The 20,742-nt window shown below is 42.6% G+C and overlaps 1 protein-coding gene across 1 annotated transcript in view; it reads left to right on the top strand.

The window, feature by feature from the left end:
- The first annotated feature begins 1,017 nt into the window (after nucleotides 1-1,017).
- ARMC9 (armadillo repeat containing 9) overlaps nucleotides 1,018-20,742 on the top strand; it is a 91,207-nt gene continuing 71,482 nt past the window's right edge. Inside the window, 7 exon segments of the mRNA XM_080409342.1 lie at nucleotides 1,018-6,282; nucleotides 6,699-6,786; nucleotides 9,237-9,362; nucleotides 9,930-10,100; nucleotides 11,070-11,225; nucleotides 13,440-13,532; nucleotides 14,656-14,680. Of these exon segments, the coding sequence (XP_080265468.1) occupies nucleotides 6,736-6,786; nucleotides 9,237-9,362; nucleotides 9,930-10,100; nucleotides 11,070-11,225; nucleotides 13,440-13,532; nucleotides 14,656-14,680 (622 nt within the window). The 5' untranslated portion in view covers nucleotides 1,018-6,282; nucleotides 6,699-6,735.

The following is a 20,742-nucleotide window of genomic DNA, read 5'->3' as shown; positions in this document are numbered from 1 at the left end:
GTCGTTCGGTGGCAACGGCATCCCTGGCCAAGGGTATAAATAGCTGCTCCGGTGACCCAGGGAAGAATTGCTGCACAGACGAGGTTAATTGTCAGCACAAATTATGGGGACATTGTTCCTCCAGAGATAACCTGCAAGGGATGAAGCATGGAGCAACTTTTTCCCCTTCAGTGTGAAGGAAAAAGACCTGAAATATTGGTGCAGTGCCTTTGTTCTCAGATTTAGGCTGGCTCTCCCATTTAATTGTTTTTCTCTATTCCATGTCAATGAGAACCAAGATAGATTAACTTTTTGTTTCTCCACCATGTCCTCCCAGAGGAAAAGCTGAGAGATAGCTCTTGTAGGGCTGGGCAAATTCTGTTTACTTCAGACAGAGATCTTTTCTGGTTTTAGCTTAAGCATGAAATCTGGGGTTCAGGCGTGAACAAGAAACAGATGAAAATAATTTGCTGGACACACATGCATGGGATAGCAGAGTTCATGGGCTCATTCATAGATGAAACCTGCTGCTTGCTCTTCTTGCAGGTCTGGAGGTTTTGCAATTTGTCCCCAAGTGATGGGGCAGGTAACCATCAGTGTGTGTTAGTCACACAGGACAGAGCTGCCATCAGTCTGTGTTGGTGGCAGCATCGAAGCTGCGCCCATGTGATGAGGCTCCCTGAGGCTCTCGCTGGAACTGGAGATGTTTCTCCTGGTGATGAAGCGGACTGTCCTGCTGTTTCTGTGCACCCTGTTCCAAGACTACTTTTTCCATGTTAATTTTTTTTAACAGGGTATCTCTTGCTCTTTGTTCTTCCCAGCCCCCTGCCATTTTTGGCCGGAAAGCCTTGCTGTTACTGCAAGTCAGGCCCTCTCACACACTGGTGTTCACCATGGTTGGGGGCCCAATGATGCATGTCTTAGATGAACACATGCCAGAAAGCTCAGCTGGGGCCCCTTTGGGCCTGGGGCACTGAGCTGCCACCATCCCCTGAGGCACCCCCAGCCCCACAGTTTCCCCTGGCTGTCAGCTTTGTCCCTGCAGGGATCCCTGAAGAGTGATCTCTGCCACAGCTGGAAAGGTACCAACTGCTAATCTGTTAGGATAGTGGAGCAGAGAAAGTGCTGGAAGATTCCCTTCTTTCTCCAGCCTGGGCTGGGCTTTGGCCAGCCTGTACCAGAGTGGTGGCAGTAGCAAGAAGGTTTTGCAGATGTTGGAGAAAGCAGTGTCTGCCCTCCAGGTGGGCATTTGAGGGACATGGGGGACTGACATTGCAAGGCAATAGGTCAAGCCTTGGATGCTTCTGTCCTCATCTGCAAAGTCCTGCTGGAAGAAGAAAGCTCTGCCTCCTTTGAAGCTGGGCTGCAAGGTGCCTGGGACCCTCCTTTGCCATTTTGCAATGGAGCTGAAAGGAGCTTTTTGGGGACCCACCAGCCAGTCTCCCCTCCCCGCGTAGCCTGATGCTGGGGAGAGCAGAGAAGTATCGCAGTTCCATTGCCTTGGTTTTCCTCGCAGAGGGCCCTGGGGAAGAATTGCTGTGTAATTCGGTATGTGAGCAGCACCTGAACTGCTGGGCAAGTGCCCTGCCCAAGTGCAGTATGTTGGTCCAAGCAAACCCTTGTGCCCCCCAGTCTGTCCCAGCAGGGGCCAGTCCATGCTTCAACCCAACCAACAATAATCTGTCACCAACTAAAAACTCAAATGAGTTTTTATTTATGTATCGCCTAAATGGTCCTTCAACATATTCCTTGAAAATCCAAACCAAAATCTTTTTTGGCAACTAAAAGCTGAAGTCTGACTTGGAAAATAACAGGATAATTTAAGCTTTGAAAAACGTTCCTCTCTTGCCTGCTTGCTTTTATTTTTAATGGAGCCACTTGGAAAGGCTACTCCAAGAAGACATTTCCTGCAAAATTTTCCACTTGGGCACAGAGAATAGCCCTCTTTTTTTAAGTCAAGGAACATGTTATGATCCAGTCTGGGATCTGCAGCTGGCAGTCAATGGCCCAGCCACAGAAATGCTCAACCCCCCAGGAGAGGTGGTGGTGACACCTGCCCCAAGGAAAACCTAAACCATGGAGCTGGGTTCATGCCCCAAGCAATGATGAATGTCCTTCCTCAGACACACAGGGCAGTGGAGTCCTGCATTTCAGGTTTGAGGCACAAGCTTTGCATCTTCCTGACCTTACCCCAGGTGCTGGCCAGCAGGTTGGTGTTCACCCCAGGGTGGCACCTCCCTGCAAAGGTGTCTCTGCCCGAGTGCCCTAGGAGCAACACCTGTGCAAGGCAGTGTGTGCACAGCAGCCTTGCCTGCCTGCCGGAAGGGGACTTCTGCAGGGGTAGGAGGAGAAAAAGAAAAAGTATGATTGAGCAAAGCCCAGATGCCACACAGCCCTTCTCACCATCCTGGCCAGGGCATGATGTCAGTCTTGTTTGGCACTCAGTGGAGAAGGCCAGCTGGATGCTGGCTTTTTTCCCATCACCCTGAAGATGGGAAAAGGAGAAAATCAGCATAAATCCCTCTTTCCCCATGGGCAGTGCTTGATCATCACCAAGGCAAAGTAGCAGAGAGGGAACACAGAGGACAGTGCAGCTGCCTTTACAGAGAAGGAGGGCAGCTGCAGCTGGTCTGCTTCAAAACCATGGGACCACTATCTAAGAGGGTCTTAAAAAAATTAGAGGGACAGGTGACAAACAGGAGGAGTTCACAGCCCCATCTCCTTCCTTCAGCTGGAGCAAGAAAGGAGCCAAGAAGGCTGCCCACACAGCAGCAGCAAAGAGGCTACCAACGGCCGAGGAACTCAATCCTTCCCCCACCGGGGATGGACTACATGCCTGATAAGCTCTGGCATGGTAAAACTTGACACTAAGATTTGAGGTTTGCTACTGTGAGATCTCTGTAGAAGTGTATGCAACAGAAAGAGGAAACATATGTAGACATACTCTACAAATACTAGGTATACACTGCAGATAGATATCTAGGTATCTATATATAGATCAAGTGAAGAAGTTTCATGTACATAAATGTTATGCCTGTTTATATACATAAAATTTCGGTATTTAGTATACAATTGTCAAATCCAGAATTCCAATTGCCAGCTCAATCATGTACCTACCTGACCACTTAACAGCACATGCAGTAACTACAGAGTTAATTTGAATGCGAATTGTCACACTCACGGTGAGCAATAAAAGCAGAACTGAATGCTTAAAATGGGAATCTCCTGTCACTTCCTAGGAATTCCCGGGTGCTCTCTAAAAATGTTTATTGGGTTTCTAGAAATCTCAGTGTACTTTCTGTGGGTTTTCAATGTGCTTTCTAGGAATCTTCCACAACTTTCTAGGAATTCAGACTGGGCTCTAGGAATTTTGCCTTACTTTCTGGGAATTTCTTCGCGCTTTCCAGGAATATCTTTGTTCTTCCTAGGAACTGCAGAGAACTTTGTAGGGATTATGGGCTGGAATTCCAGGGTGCTTTCTGAAAGGAGTTTGATGTGCTTCCTAGCAATTCCAGCTGGCTTTCACATGCTTTTCTTCCAGTGCTTGCTAGGCCTTTCCTGCTGTTTTCTAGGAATCTTCAGGTCCTTTCTAGAAATGATAAAGCCATTTTTATAAATAGCCAAGTGTTTTCCAGGGACTGCACAGCACTTCCTGAAAATTTCCCAATACTTTCTAGCAATTTTCCATTGTTTTCCAGAAATTGAAGGCTGCTTTCCAGGCACTGCTGAGTGCTTTCTAAGACTTATAGTGTGTTTCCTAGGAATATCTTTGAACCAAACTCCAGGCTGTCAACAGCCTCCAAGAAGCCACAAGGCTACAGAAATTAGTCTGCAGCACACAGCATCTATTTTTTTTAAATAAATAAAGGAGGCACACCTATTTTTATCTTTGAACAGTGATGCTGTGGCAAACCCTGGAAGCATAGCGGTCCTTTGAGCTGCTGTGGTTTTGCCACGGTTCAGATGTTTTTGCACCATCTGGAATTCTCAGCACAAATAAATCCAGGGATATAGCAAAGCAGGGAGTATCTAGAGCATTTGATCAAGAAAGGATGCCCCTGTGCATGAGGCCGAGGTTTGATAGCAATGCATCTGCTCAAGGGAAGGTGGCAAAGGCAAGCATTGCACAAAGTGTTGGGTGGTCAGCTTCTCTTCCAGAACAAATGCTGCCCATGGTCCTGACCAATTCCTTCATCACAAAACCTCAAGCCTGAATTTAGTACTCTTTGTTCATCCAACATGTTCCCTTTCTGCTTGCAACAACCCTGGACAAGCAGCCAACCTCCTCTACGTAGGTCCTTCTGGTTTGCAGCAGGACACGCTGACAGGTGTGACAGGACAACTCTGTCCTGGGATTGTGTGGTCTTCAAGCAACACATGGCAGGGCACCATGATGCAAACCACAGTGCCCTTGCAATGCGCAGAGAGTGGCAGGATCATCGCTGAGGTTTCAGGAATGTTTTTCTGTCCTTTTGCCCTCACCTGTTTTGATGTTCTTACTGGCGGTGCTGGGGCAGGAGGGAGCCTGAACAAAACTGGTGAGGTTTCTTCTGATTTCATGGAGAAACTCCTTCCCTAGCAGGATTTCTTTAACTGAGAATGTCTCCCAAGCACATTGAGCTGGGAATGAGATGTTTTCAAGGGCACGGACAGAGGTGATGGATTAAGTGACCTGTTCCTGGTACCTTTTCACCCATCACATGAAATGCAGGTAAGTAAAAACCAGGTGGTTTGGCACAACACTGGCTCAAACCACTGTTCTGTCCCTTACTGTGAACAACCATAATTTGAAGAAACAAGACATGGGAGGGGGCATGGGTTTGTCAAGGCTGCTTCTGCCCTTCATAAGACATTTAACATCTTCCTTTCCTTTCCCCAAGAGCAGAAGTCTGCTGCTATTTTATTCACATTTACCAACTGAGCACTGGCTGGCCACGGAGCAGTGGTGAAATAACTCCCATGGGTTATGGACAGAGCGTGCCTGCTCACTACTGCTGTACCTCTGCTTCCCGTCACCCCACTCTTTCCAAACATTTAACCTATCAAGCTGATAGTTTTAGATCTGGCAAAAATATTCAAGGGTGATTTTTTTTTTTCCTATTCCTTAATTATTTTTTCTTTTTATTTCATAAGGAGTATACCCTTAGGTCACAAGCCAAGGGAAGGTTGTACCTCGAACTGTATTCACCTGTGCTGGTGTTGGAAGGTTAATGTTTGGCTGGGAAATGGTCTCAGTGAAAAGCAGTGCCTCAGAGCTGGCTGGTGAGATGAGCTTCTGGGTTTTGTGAGGTTCTTAAAGGTAGAATGTGGGGGGGGGGGGGGGGGCTGATGCAAATCTCTGCATTCATTTCCAGCTGCCTGCTTCAGCAGCCTTTCAAAGGAAGAAAGATGGTGCTTTGTGCCTGCTTGTGGGACATGCAGAGAACATGGGTCATCTTAGGTGTCCGTGGTGGAACACAAGGCTGCATGGGGTGAGCCTGAAACCCCAGGCAGGACACCACTGGTGACACAGTGTTGTTTTGCTGTGTCTAGCCAATGCTTGCTAGAAACTTGGTGTTAATGGCAAGAGGTTTATTAACACCACCGTTAATTAAAATGGGACAAAGTCTCAATAAGGGGCTTGGCCCATCTTCCTGTGTTTTGGTCATGCTCCACCAGCCATGTGCGTACAACCTACAGGTCGGTCCTGGCGTCGCTCCCCTCAGCTGTGCCGGGGCTGGACTGGGGCCTGCCTGGGCGAGGGGCGCCTGTGTCAAACACCCCCTCCAGGCTGTGAGGTAACTAACGGAGCAGGCAGCCTCGGCCACGGCCTGTTTTAATCGGGGCAGGCATCACTCCCAGCGTTTCCATCCCCTCAGAGAGCGCAGCACTTGGTGGCGGGGCAGATACTGCCGGGCAGTAAAGGCTGTGATGAAGAAATAGTGTAATTGTGCAGCTGGAAGCAATGGGCCTACGGACAGGCACGCAGCATGGCGTGCTTTGGGAAGACTTTTGGCTTGCCCCGGATGGCAAGGGGGTTCAAAACAATGTGGTAAGACAGTAGATAAGTTTGTAAAAAATAAACTCTTCAAGTTAAGAGTGGGAACGGGCACAACGCGACGCCTCAGCACCACCTGCGGGCAGCTGCAGTGGCCAAGCCCGCCCTCCAGGGGGCGCTGCCCCCGGTACGGTTCGGTACCCCATCACGTGACGCGCGTCCCGGTCTGGGATTGGCTGAGGCAGATCACGTGCGGCGGGACGCGGCGCGGCGTGCGGGACGAGCGCCGCGGTTGCTGTGGCGACAGGGCTGGTGCCGCGGGGCAGGTAGGCCGCGGCGCGGCGGTACCGGCGGTGCTCGGGGTGCGCTCGCTGCCCACCGACCGGCTCTGGCGCTGGCGGGGCTGCTCCGCCGCGGCCCTAAGCGGGGCTGGCCGCAGCACCCCGATCCGGGCTGGGGGCGGTGTGCCGTCCCCGCGGGCTGCTGTGAGGACCCGGTGGGACCGCTCCGCGGCCTGGCGAGCGCAGCCGTGCGGGTCTGCAGGGACCGGCTCCGGGGCCTTTGGAGGTACCGCACGAGGGGTGGGGGGTGTGTGTGTGTGTGGCGTGTTTCTGGCTTCTGCGGCTTCTGTGGCGCTGGGGTGGCCGGTGGGCTGCTGCGGGGCTGCGCGAACCGCTGTGCTGCCTGCCGACACCCCCTGCGCCCACCCCCTGCCAACACCCCCTGCTTTACAACTTTCTAGGTTTGCCAGCGATCCGCCGCAGCGGTAGCGCAGGGCGATGGGTGACGTGCTGGCTTATGAAGCTGAGTTACTTGGACTAGTGAGAGAGGTTGGTTTTCTCCTTTTCCTTTTTTTGGTTGAAATGAGAAAGGCAAAATTTCATGCTTGTATTCAGAGCCGGGCGTTGTAACCGCGGTCTGAATTCTGGAGTTACTTACCTGGCCAAGTGTTAGCTGCTCCCCGAAATCGCACTGACTCCTGCCGTGTTGTCTCACAAGCAGAGTGCATCACCCCAGTGCACATCCCCGGTTTGCACACCAAGCCGACGTATTTGTTTATCACGTGTCTGTGCAGAGGTGGGTGGTAGATGGCAAATCCACAATGCTAGCAGCATTTCTTAACGCAATGAAACACTTTATACACTTTGAACGATTGTTTACAATTACATTTAGTCACGCTTCATTCTCGTTGGTTCTTAGAATATTTTTTTTCGCTGCACATGTTCTGTGGGGAGGGGGCTTCCTTTAGTAGGGGACTTTCTTTGCTGGAGGGTAGATCTTTTAGTATGGTAATCAAGGATAGTTCACACATAGTTCAAGTAACTTTCTGTTTGGTCTTATTAACCACCTGGTTCTTTTGAGCTTATCTTGTTATGCCCTGGCTTGACATTATTTATGGTGTCTATCCCTTCTCCCAGAGCCATGTTCTGCCAGCTGTGTGTAGCATCCCATTTTTCATTCTCTTCTGTTTGTCACTATAGGTATTCACATATTTTGTTTAAATTTCAAGTTAAATATTTGACTGGCCTTCTCTTAATTACGTATCTGGAAGCTGGTCAACTACAGTCATGCTCTGTAAATTCAAAGGGTTCAACGTTCATTAAATGCCAGCAAATGTCAAAATCAGTCTAGACTTAAGTATTGTTCATTGCAAATGAGGCTTTCATTAAGGGAACAGTTGGGTTATTAGATCTGTAGACAGCTTTGGAGCTCAGGTCTAGTGTGTGATAATGGTGAGATCTTTAAAACACTGCTTAGCTGTCACCTCATTCCATATGTGTATAAAATAAGAAACATATAAAAACCCTAGAGCTGACAACGCCCAGGCTGAAGTCCTGAGGCTACTATCTCTCCATGGTTTAACAGCTAAGCAGGATTTTCTAGGTAGGCCATTTACCCATATTGCCCATAAAAGGAAATCAGGTTATATTCTAAAGTGTGAAATGGTCCTGTGAAGAAGGCAGCAAGAGACAGACTTTCAAGGGCAGATGCCTCTATGGTAGTCTGCGCTGCAGCCTTCTGGATAAATTGGCTAAAATGGGATATTTGTGATTTGGAACAAGAACACAAACTGTGATCTCTGCTGCTTGTTACTGCCTCATTCCTTTGATCATGACTGTGTTGGTAGCTTGGTTTAGGGCTTTAAGTGAACGCTGAACCAACAACTGAATCCCCCTGCCTTGTGTGCTTGTGTGACCCAACCTACTGCAGAGTTCCACAGGTGCTGGTGCTGTGGAGGGGTGATCAGGAGCAGCAGTCACCTGTCACTGTGCCCAGCTTTCACCAGGTGGGCTGTTGACAGTCTGTTACTGCTTGCCTAAAGAGTCTACCAAATGGCAAAATCATACGCAACGTAAATCTTTTTGTGAATCTCAGAAGACAAATCTAAAAAGGTGTTTAAGTACTTAATCATTGCTACACCACTGTTTATGTTAATAGTGAAGGAGCTAAGCAATTTTTGTTCTTTGTGGCAGTGTTGGGAATCTAGATCAAGTTTGCAAAATGAAATGTGATGTCTTGCCCCAGTAACCAATAACTAGGAGTCCTGACATGGGGAGAGGAGGGGAAAGTTGTGCGTAATATGCTGGCTGTACATTGCGGGATGAAGAGGCAGTGCTGTTTCTCTCTCTCTCAGAAGAACAGCGCTTGACTAGTTGGTCATTAATTTGGTTTGCACAGCTTCAGATGAGTGACCTGGCTTAGAATTCAAGCTGTCTGACTGCTGCTGCAGAGATGAGAATCACACTTAAGAATTCTGCCCTCTGAAAACATTATTTGCAAGGAAGTTTTTTACTTGTTTCTTTCAACCAAGGTATAGCATTAATGGATTTTAGTTCTTTTTCTTCTTTGGTTGAGTGAAGTTACTGACTAAATCAAGTAGCATCATTCTTTCAGAGCGGTCCAGGGGAACTGGTTGAGTCACCATCCCTGGAAGCGTTCAAAAGATGGTGTGGATGTGGCATTGAGGGACATGGCTTAGTGGTGGACTTGGCAGTGCTAGGTTAACAATTGGACTCAATGATCTTAAAGGTCTTTTTCAACCTAAATGATATTTTGATTCTATAATGTGCTCGGTTGTCAGTACTGTTCTCTAGGATGCGGGGGGAAATTTGAGAAACAACAGTATTTTCCTACCATGAGGTACCAGCTCTTGGTTTGTACTGTCTTTGGCATTTATGGACCTTGCAACAGGGGAAAGAATTTTGCCAATTCATGGGTCACACATTGAAGCATTAATAATAATAATAAAATATTGTTCTTATACGCTTTTGTCTTGTAGTATTTGGATTATGCTGAATTTGAAGAAACAGTGAAAGTATTTACAAAGGAATGTAAAATAAAAGGGAAGCCACTACCTAAACCAGGAAGTGTTTCCTCAAGAGATTCAAATGCTTTGCCTGTTCAGGTAATGCATCATTTACACTTACTTTGAGTAAGACTAAAAACAATTAAAGGCCGCTAACCACAGTGTGAACTACTACAGCATTGTGATTTTCTGAACTATCTGAACAGATTCTTGATTATTTGAAGAAGTCTTCTAGCAGTCTTCTTCCAGTCCAGGAACCTTCAAGTTTGGTCTTTTATTTTTCTCAGAACTCCAGTCCTTTTGAACCTGAGACAGTAGTTTTGGTTCATGCTATTTTAGGTTCTGAGCTTGCCATGCTTTGGCAAGACTGATTTTCACACACTGTAGGCATTTATTTTTCCCTTATGGTAAAGGTGGGTCCACAGACTGACATGCTTGAGAATTTGGGCCTCACTTCTTTTATTGATGGTTGATTCAGGCTCTCAGAGATATTGGACAGGTGGAGAAGGAATATTTAGACGGTGAATGAATTATGAGAGATTTTAGATAAAACTTTGAATTCAAAGTGTTAAGATGACTCTTGAATTCTTCATTCGCTAACCTACTGTTGAAAAAATGTAGCTCTTCTGTGTTTCGTTTTTCACTGAATGCTTTTCCCCTTTGCAGAAAGATCTGCTTACAGCATTTGAAAATGGTGAGCAGGAAGTTTTCTTCCAGCTCTGGGAGGAGCATATTTCGTCTTCAGTCCGAGACAATGAACCAGTTGCTCAGAAGCTGGAGTTCTATCTTCATGTATACTTTGCCATCTATCTCTTCAAACACACTACGGGAAAGCCTGTAAGTTTAATTCACGATTCACTCTTCAAATTATTTTTGTTTTACTTCGTTCATTTGTCTTTAATGTGGGTGAGAATGGGACATTTAGTAAGAAGAATTTGCAGAATGTGTATCCAGTTGTTGGGCCACAGTCTGCATTTTAGTTGAACCCAGACCCTTTGCATTGTGAAGTACAGAGATGGAAGTTGATGTCCTTATCTTGGAGCTCCTGGGAAAATACCAGCATGCTGATACTTCGACACCTGTAATTGTAGTCCATAGGAGATTCTTAAAACACTTATTTTGCTTCCAGTTTGGACTCAAGCTGTGTGTTGAAATGCAAACGTTTCTGATAAAATGGGAAAGCTGAATCTTTAATTATATTGAAAACTATAATTCCAAGCTGTCATAAAATAAAATCTGTTACATGGGACTCTTATGATGGAGAGACATTTAAGTAGCCTGGAGTCAGCCAGATCAGCCAGGGCTTACTAGCTCTTGCCTTACACTTGTCAGCTGCTACAGGAGTATTTGGATGCCTCGAGTGTATTTTTAAGCCCCTAAGGAGCTTTTGTTCTGTTATGTGTGCCAGCTCCCCTTCCTGGTGCTGTGTGAATAGATTTTATGGTTCTGCACTTAGCACTGAAATAAGGCATGTCTAATGTAGGTGTTTTCTCTCTGACCTGAGTGTGGAAATGGCACTTTGCTTTAGAAGTCCAGCCTGAAGTGCGCAGCAATAATTTACATTCAAAAAGTAATTGTTCCTCTCTTTGTTGGACCTGGTGACAGAAACAACGTTGGTTTAAATAATCTTTTTTGAGTGTTGAAAACAAGATATAATGCACTCTAGTTAAATAAATGTTGCTTGTTAAATAAAAAATATTCTGGGATTTAAAATTTTATATTGATGTATTTAGGTCTCTGCTTGTATTTGCCAGCTTTACAGTGCATTCAGAGTTTTCTAAATTAATACACTGCTTTATTTCCTAGAACAAAGCTGAACTTGAGGAAAGGTTTTCTCCTTTTAAGACTTACCTGGAAACAAAAGCAGCTGCACTGAGCCAGAACACAGAGTTTCTGCCCTTCTATGCTTTGCCTTTTGTTATGAACCCCATGGTACATCCTTCATTTAAAGAACTTTTCCAGGTAAGTATCTGTTTTGCAGAGATGGTATTTATGATGATTTTCTTCATGAGTAATAGATATTGAATGATGTTTAGTTTGGTAATTGCTTTTATTGTTTTCTTTGAGACATTACTATCATAAAAGAACATATATTTGATGGAGGAACTGTTGTGAGAATGCTGTCAATAACAGAGTACCATCTTAAATATATGGTTTTTATTTGCTTGAGGCCTAAATGGTATGCCAGTTTTCTGTCCATAAATAAGAATTGCTGCCTGTCCTTCCTTTCCACACAGCCCTGCATGCTTCTGGGAATTGCTATAGAGTAGTTCAAGTCTTTCCCAACCTCTCTATCTGTGTATGTATAGCTGGATTTAAAACATGATAGCTAGGCATAAGGAGACTGAAGCAGTTTTGTTTAATGTGGAAAAGAGAAAGAGTTTATAAGTAATCCGTGTGTAACAGAAAATTACTCAGGGTTGTCTGTGTTCTGAGACTCTTCCGCTACACACACCCCCAAAAAAAAGTGGAAACAGCTGGTTGTGTGGTTGCACTTGAACTGGATCAAGGAACTAATCTGCTTTGTTTCCCATGAATGTGTGTGTACACACATTCCCATGTACACACACACGTGTACACAAATCGGTTTGTAAAACACGTATGATATTTTGCAGGGTTATATGCTTGAAGTGCTTCACCATCCTACCACAAGGACAGTTGTCCTGGCTTATCTAAGCAGCTACGGGCAGTTGTTGTAGTGGGAGGAGATATCTTCAGCCTGCGTTGCTGCCACACGCTTTTTGATATCAAACCAAAGCTTAAGTGATACTTGTCCTAGGGCTGACTTGAGATGTACCAGCTGATGAGGAGCTCCAGTTGAACACCAAAAAAAGGCATAAACTGCCATTTTCCTTTGGGACTAGCTATAAATAATGAGATGTACTGGTTGACCTCGGAGGTGGGTTATGACTGCTCTTTGAAAAGTATTCTTAGCAGCTTTTTTTTTTTTTTTTCCTTATCTAAGACGAGATCTTCGAGTTTATTCATAGTAACTCAGTGTCCAAGCTCTTAGTCCACAGTCACTCATATTTTCTTGTGGGAATTGTACGGCTCATTCCATGTTAGTGTTGAAACACAGATTGTTTTATGTTTGAGAAAGAACAGCAGTGAGTCACTAGTCTACTAAGCAGTGTTCTTAAGGCATATATTTTTTTCCTCAGGCGTCTGGTGTTTTATATAGCTGGAGTTCCTGTCTGTTTGTGTAATACATCTTGAAAAATAATACACGTTCCTCTCTGTAGGAGACATGTTTCCTTTGGTAATCTACAGCATACTGTGGTGCAGCGCTGTCTGGGTACAGAATTGGTAAATTCTGCATGCTCTCCAGCATGGTAAAATAAGGGCAAATCCTGGGCTGTGAGAACGGGTTGCAGCATATACAGCAGTAAATTTAGGAAGCTCCTGCTACTTCTTGGAAGATTCTGCTTTTTAATTTGCTGGCTAGCTTTTTATCAAGCAGAAACTAGCTTAACTGAAGGTTTGAAATAGAAGAAATAAGTATTCAGTGAATTCTTAGATATAGTTTGGCTTTTTTCCTTGACTATTATTTTCTTGTGCTAATGAGACCTTATGTCAGGCAGAAGACAGCATTCCAGTTAGAGGCTGATACGTTTGTCTGTTTTTTGTGTGCGAGTTGTTTTCCTCCAAATCCTTATTTTAGAAATTTAGTACCCTGATCGGTGATGTCATGTCATAGTTATTGACAAAATTTACAGTTCCCATATCTTGTTAGGAGTGAAAGATGACTACAGTGATTACTTTCTGAAAACCGAGCAATGGAAAATTACTTATTTTGTACTCTATTTAATAAATTTAAAATTAATACTTTTATCTTTTTCTCAAGTTGCTTATATATTAAAGGTACTTTTAAATTGAGGCAGTCGTTGCATGTGCGTACAAGGCACCAACACTGTATGATAGTTTTCTACTTGAAATAAAGCTACATTGTGTTTTTAGAACTCTTGTCTAGGAATAATGCTGAACTCTTCTAGCTTCTGTACACTTTTATGGGTAGCTAGCAAACACATTCACTTCAGTTAACAGTGAAGGGAAGATCTTTCAGTACAGTGCTGGCTACCTTGTTTACTAGTGGCAGATTGCTGGGATCCGAACGGTACTTTCAGGACAGTGTACATATTTGGTGATCAACTGTCATAATTTGTTTTTCTTTTCGAGGATTCTTGGACATTGGATTTAAGGACAAGATTGGAAAAGTTCCTGTGTCTGACTCTCAAAGCCAGACAGACGCCTCGGCTTCTCACTCTATTTGTATCCTTTTGAGAAAACACTTTGAAGATGATTAGAAGTACTGTGAAGAGGCCCTATAATTTATTGGAAGAGCGCACTGCTAGGATTTATTGCAGAATTGCAGTAATATTGCCATTAGTGTTTTTATGATAGGAAACACTGTTTATATTCCACATTCAAAAAAGCCTTTTAAAAAAGTTATGTAAAGACAATGTATAGATGTATATGAACCTGCATATTTATTATATGACCATTCTTAGCTTCCATGTATAAAGTACAGGATACCTGTTGGCACTGACCTGACCTGACTTCTTTCTTGGCTTTTGTAAAGCTGTTGGTCTTTTCAATTAGCCATTTCAAGGACTAGCTGAAAGTTTTCCAGGGCTTTTAAGGGTTCCAGAAATTATTCTTTTACTAAATGGCTTGTTTCGGACTGTATTTTTTTTCTAATAATATTGTTTAAGCTATGTTGTCAGGCCTGATTTGCAAACTGACTAGCTATATGACAAATTTTCTTCTCCATTTGTGGTTAGTACAGTTGAAGGCAAGGTAGAGAGCACTGAACTGGAGTCTTAGTTTCTGTCTTTTTTTTTTTCCTTCTTTTTTTTTGTTTTTAAACAGAAATTGAAAGTCCTTTTCCTGCTGTATCTATCTCTTCTCTCTGCTTATTCCTCATTAGGGAGTAGTGGACTGGATCCTAACTGAGCCTTGAATATTTCTTAGGTATAAAGAAGTCACTTTAGGTATAAAGTGTGTCATTTGTCTTAAAATACTTGCATATTTGTATGTTGTTTCTATGTAAAATTAGCGGTTTGACTTCTGGAGTTAGTAACTCCACTCTAAACATATTGTATCTTACACTTCAGGGCTGGATCTAGTATTTTTAAAGGTTAGCAAAAAGTTTGATGTTTCCATGCAACATTGTACATGGTGCACTTAGGAAATTTTTATGTATTTTCTATTGATTAATTTATCCTTGCTCTCCTGTGAAGCATCAGGCATTGGCTGTTGCCTGGGACAGTAGGAATATTTGGCTTGGCTGGGTTTGTCAGTTGGTTGAATTTCTCATTCTGTGTCTCTGGAGCAAACACGTACTGAAAGGATGCACGTTTTTCCTAAACTACTGCTACTTTTACAACAACAGAAGGAGAATGGACAGTGCAACAAAGGTAAATGCTGAGATGTGGTAAGGATATTCCGTAAGCTTATACTGGGCTGTAATAGTAGTGGAAAGTTTGCCATGCATCACTAGTTTCCCCATCATTGCATGCGTAGTCCTTTGAAATCCAGACTCCTGTTTTAGTGATAGTTGTTGCTAGGCTGCTTGAGGTCAGTAGGGTTGAGCATAGGCATGTACTAGAAATGGGAGAGGGCCTAATAGTAGAATGTGTATTTCAGGACAGAATAGGCTTAAAATGTGGTGAAAACAAGTGGAGAACTCTGTACAAAGCGCATACCAGCTTTCCGTTTTTATTTATGATGAAACTTGTTTCCTCAGATTCCTTTCCCATACCTTCTTCTGCCTATCTGCATCTTCCGGATTTGAAATCTCACTTAATTATTCTGATGACTGTTTGATGATCTTAGACAAAGTTGATTTTTGTTTCTATTCACTCATCCTGTTTAAACTCCTAAAATATTACATATTGGTATCTCCTGAATAAGAATGTTTTAAGCATGACTCTCTGAAGTGTTACATTTCTATGTAAGCTGTTCATACACACTTAAGTGTGCAAATGACTTGGGACTCTTCAAAAAAGTAATAATTTCAGCACTGAATACCATTAGATTTCAAGCGCTGATGGCACTTGAAATATGTTCCTTTTAAAAATCAGTTCAATAAATAGAACTTGGGTTCCCAGCTACCTTGCATTCATTTTTTTCACTTCACTTTATGTTCACTTTATTGGTAGGGATTTGTATGAGCCCAGCTGGGTTCCTAAAATGACTTTTCATCTTGAATTACTTAAATCTGTAGTTCTACACTGAAGATTTTTTATTTGTAGATTAAATTAAGGAGAAAGTTAGGCTCATCTCCTGTTGTGAGTTCCAGGTATTTTCTTTGTTATTTTGTGCTTTATGTTGTGTTAGACTTTCACTGAATAGTAGAAAGATTTTCTGGAAGTTAATCTCTTTTTTATTTTTTTTTTAATTTTTTTTCCATTTGGTAGACTTTCCTGAAGGCAATAATTCCATACTCTGAGGAAAAAGAAATAGTTACATGGTTGGTCCTAGGTTATTTTGGGCCTAATTATTTTTTATTTAGGTAGCTTCTGTGCTTTGTCCAAGTACGAGGACTGTCATGGTATTGAATCTTTGCAGGTCAGCCTTAATTTGTAGATCTGTTCTGTGCCTTGGAGGTTTGGATTTTTTATAAAGGTTACTTCAGGCCTGTTTTGTATGAAAGTTTTGGATCAGAGATGTTATTTTTGCAGCATGCTGCTCAGATCACATGGGATCCATGGTACATACTGCTGGAGAATGTTTACTTTATCAGTGAAGGAGAAACGCAAAGAGAATTAACAGGCAATGCATGAATGAAGAGCAGTATGGCAAAGGGTCCTGAAAACAGCCTTTTGTAAATAGTTGTCAGCCATTAGTCTGACATACTGAAGCACTTCAGGTTTGGGTGGGGTGGTGTACATGCTCTTCAGGGTGTCCTGGAGAGTTTAGTGTGTTTACCTTACCTGTTACAGTCTGCCTTTTTACCCATTTGCCAAAAAACTTCAATACCTGTATGATTTTCAAAGCTGTCTGTGTGGCAGTTGTGCTTAACTTGCAACTCTCCCATATGTTCTCAGTTTGGCTGGAAAGAGAATTGCAGAATGGTTGGCATCTTGCAGAGAGAGCTTCAGATCTTCTGTGTGTCCTCTGTGCTAACAGGAACAAAGGGAATTAAGTATTTAGAAGTGTGTTCAGCTACTGTCCCTTTCACTGCTTCATTACAAATCGGTGGATGAGTTCACAGCCACTCTTCCACTACTTTGGGGAAGGGGAGAGTGGGGGAAGTGTGTCACATTGCCACATGAGAAGGTGAAGTGTGACCTACCTGTCTGTCAAGATTTGCTGTGGTCTGAATGACTATTAATGTGGAAAGATGGCAGTTTAGAATATGGATAATAACTTTTATGGAAACGAGATAAGCAAGGAGACAAGGCAACTACTGCCTCTTCTAAGAGCAAGGTTTTAGTGTCTTCTAAGGAGCCCTGGTGTTTTGACAGCAGCTCTTGGGACTTGCAGGTCCTCTGCTGAGAGCTCTGGTACATTGTATGCAGGAACTCAGCCTGGCCAGAGTCAGTGCTTCTAGCCAACTGTGTGAGGGTGGGCTGAGATTAGGGAGACAGAGAAAGCAAGCACAAGGTCAGGAAGCACGTTTGAGATAAGTTGTTGTAAAGGATTAACCACCAATCTCTCACTTAGAGAGAAAAGCTTATTGTGGAATTACCTGTGTGTGTGTAACTCCTTGGATGCTTATAGGAACTGAAGTCAACACACTAAAAAAGCTTGACAGTTACATACACAAGAGAGCAGGCATGAGGACTGGTAGAAACATGCAGTAGTTCAGATGATGCCTAATGCCAGTGTCTTCAGTTGGCAGAGTCACAAGCTTTACTGTATGCTGTATCTTCCTAAACCAGGAGGTTAGTCTTCTGTCCTTTATTTTCTCCTCTTTTCCTCTATGTATGGATAATGAATCTGGTAGGTGTTAGGTCCAGAGCTTCCCCCCCACCCTGTATAAGCTTATCATATGTAGAAAGCATAGATCCGTGTTGGAGGTTGTGTCTGGGAGAGGGAAAGGGAGAAGCTAAGTGTGTTGTGTCACACTCTGATTCCTGTTATGGGTGCAGTTTGATCCCTGCTGCAAGGTGACATAAATGTGAACTGCCTCTGAAAGGCAGTCTTTCTTTTTGCCCAATCCTGACTGAAATGGCAATGATTTAACATGTTAAGCAACAAAATATTAATTTTTATGTGGAGTGGTAGCTCCCTGGTCTGTCGGCATGAATGTTGTTATTGGTTATGGGGATGTGGCAGGAATGCAAGGGGGTAACGGGGCAGCACAGGACCAGCTCTTCCAACAGCCGTCTGTACTTGGGTCAGCCACACGTCAGTGATGAAAGCTTCCTGCTGCTCTTTCAGTAAGAGAAATTTTCATGAAATACTTTTACTTTTTTAATAAAATTACTTATGTGTGAGAAGATAGTGATATAAAAAATGCATGATATGACAAGACTTTGAGGTTCCTCTCTTTGACTCCCTCTTCTTGGTAAAGACCAGTGTTTATAATCCCTGAATGTAACAGGCAAGGGGTAAATTTGGCCCTGTTTCTTAATTGCCAAGACTAGCATTCATCAGCTGCATTGAGTTTTGGTTATGTAGTTTTTCCTGCTGACTGTAGCTAGAAGATGGATTTTCATCACTGGGAATTTTCCTCCCTGAGCTATGAAAAGCAAAGCAAATTGAATGCTTCTTGACTCGGTGCTTCCGACTTTCCTCTGAGTGAAAGTCGTGCTCTAAATACGTCCACTGGAAATTTCTGAATCCAATGTGTTGTCACAGTTAAATAGAAATGTATTCCAATTTGTTCATCTAGGCAAAGAAATAAAGTGCTGAAGAGTGGCTAGTTTTGTGCAATGGTTGCTCTCAGAATCTTTATTAGTTTAGAAAAATAATCTTGTTTTGGAGATGTATCATATTAAAGCTATGGTAGCAGTTTAGCAGTGGTGGCCGTGGAATAAAAATAAAATAAAAAATGAATTATTATTATTATTAAAGAAGAATAATTTGTGTTGTCTTTGGAAGATATCTTAACTCTTCTGATTTTTAAGTCGATGAATATTGATCGCAGTTGAGATGGTTTTAACAGCTTAAAGAATTGTAAAAAAGTTTGACACTCAGCAAGATTAATGTTACTGGGAGCTCTTCTAATCTTTTGGGTTTTAAGTGCATTTTGCTGGATTTGAACAGGATTTGTGGCTTGTCACAGCTTCTATTGTTACTTCACACCGTCTTTGGCTCCCTCCTTGGAAACTAAGAAAAATATCATTAGGTTAGCTTGATTTCAGTTTGATACCAGGTATCAGTCACAAATCCTGCGCAGGTGCAGAATGGCTCTCAGAAAGCAGCCATTCGTAGAGGGGAGGAGGCTGTAAGAGTAAAATAACTTCTTTTTTTAAAAAAATTATTATTATCAACACGTAGATTTTGAGAAAATACAGATCAGAAGAAAAGGTACCTTCTTTGTATTCCATGCTTGCTTTTAGGATTGTCAATTATTTATAGCTAAAGTCTATTAATGCACATTTTCTCTAAAAGATCCCATTAAAAAGATAATTTTGCTAAATTTTCTGAAAGTAAAAATAAACTTCTGTCATCTACTGCTCTTAATATAAACGGGATAAAAGCAGCCTGTTTCAGAAACCCTGAAATCCATAAGATGTGACAAGTTTTAAAAGCGATTTCCAACTTCTGAATTCATAGAACTAATGACTTTGATAATTTGTAATGAAAGATTTACAGTTTTATTTGAATAGTATTTTTTCTGGCAGTTTTGCGTCTCGTGTCCGTATGTTTATAGCTTTTTGAAGCTGTTTGTTGGATACTTGTGCATGATTAGTACATCTCTACCTGCAATATAACTAGATCGCCATTGTAGAAGATGATTTGTGAAGGCTCTACCAGATAAGCCGTAGTGCTAATGCAGGACTTCCACTCCATATTTTTCCCTGTGCTGAAGATTACTCCACTATGCCAACTTCCATGGGTCAGCAGACGTTTGTGCCTGAGTTCAGAGAGCAAATGGCAAGGGACAGTGTTTGTATAACTACACCTAAATTCTCCAGAGCTTGCTTATCATAGCTGCAAGGTATTATATGCTGAGGATTTTTTTTAAACAGAGCATAACTGTGTGGTTAAACTTTGTACTGCTTAGATTCTCCAAATTAAGATCCCGAAGATATCTTATATCAGTGATGTTTCCCAGTGCTTCTGTGTTACAGGAACATATGATCTACATCTTCATGAAAAGACGTAATGAATCATGAAAAAAGATAATAGTTTCCTCAAAGATCGTGGGCAAAGTCTGTTCAAAGGCAGGAATAGGAACTAGTTTTTCTAGTTTCCAATTTTGCATCTTAGGTACTTACTTTGTTTTTCTTCCCTTTGGGTCTCAACTGAGTCATATTGGGCTCTTTGGAATGCTCTACTGTAACCCCAGAAAATTTTGAATCTCTGAAAATGAGTCCTGCTTCTGCCTAAAACTCTGCAGTCAGGCTGATTCCTGCCCATTTGTTTAACAGAAAGTCTTATGGTAAATATCCAGTCTCTGCAGATGGCGTGATGCCATTTTCACAACACTAGAGCAATACTAGCTTCCCAGCAAACTAATTCAAAACATAATGTTCTAGCAAATTACGTAAACATCAGCAGTAACAATAGGATTATTGTACCTCCCCTTCACAGTTTTTTCTAGTCATGAAGATGTGCGCTGGAGTACACAGCCTCAGATTCCATGTAGAACAGTAATTTGGCTTGGTCTGGGACTGGAGTGGAGGATGCAGATTGGTGCTTAGTTTGCTGCTTTTGTCTCTAAAGTAATTGAACCTGAAGGAAAAAAAATGGATCAGGAATGTAACTCTTTTAAAATTCAGACAGAAATAAAAGAAAAATTTGAGTTATTTTCAGAAACTGAAAGTACTAAAAGTAACTAATACAGCTTGCTATTAAGCAGTAAACAATAGAAACACCTGGAAATTTTTGTGTGGAAGTAGAGAATGAAGTAGAGAATTCCCAGTAACTTCAAAGAATCCAGTAAGTGTTTCAATAGCAGATGAAGAACTGAATAACTGGAATGTTGTTTGGTTGTGGGTTTTTTGAGAGTTTTACCATTTCCCTTAAAAGACAGAAGACTTTGTATTTACTTTAAAATAAGCGAAGCACTACATAAGCTAAATATCAGTGGTCTATCTCTGTAAATTAACTGGAGAAAACACTCAGCCTTGCAGTGTAATCTAACAAACACTGGCATGAATCTCTGGGTGCTGTCATTCTTCCCTTTTTGTTATTTTATCTTTGAAGTGGCTGCTTGACCTTCCCAGTTGCTCCATGTGATGTTTTTTTACCTACTTTGGTGAACGTAGAAGATACTGTGTCAATCTCATCTACAGATACCAAGTTCCATTAACCAAGTCTGAGCTGCATTTTGTCATATATTCTTCTGATTTGATGCCCA

The sequence above is a fragment of the Falco punctatus genome (assembly GCF_963210335.1).
Source record: "Falco punctatus genome assembly, chromosome: 13".
Lineage (NCBI taxonomy): Eukaryota > Metazoa > Chordata > Aves > Falconiformes > Falconidae > Falco > Falco punctatus.
Note: the sequence above shows the minus strand (reverse complement) of the source record. Positions and strands in the feature narration are given on the sequence as shown.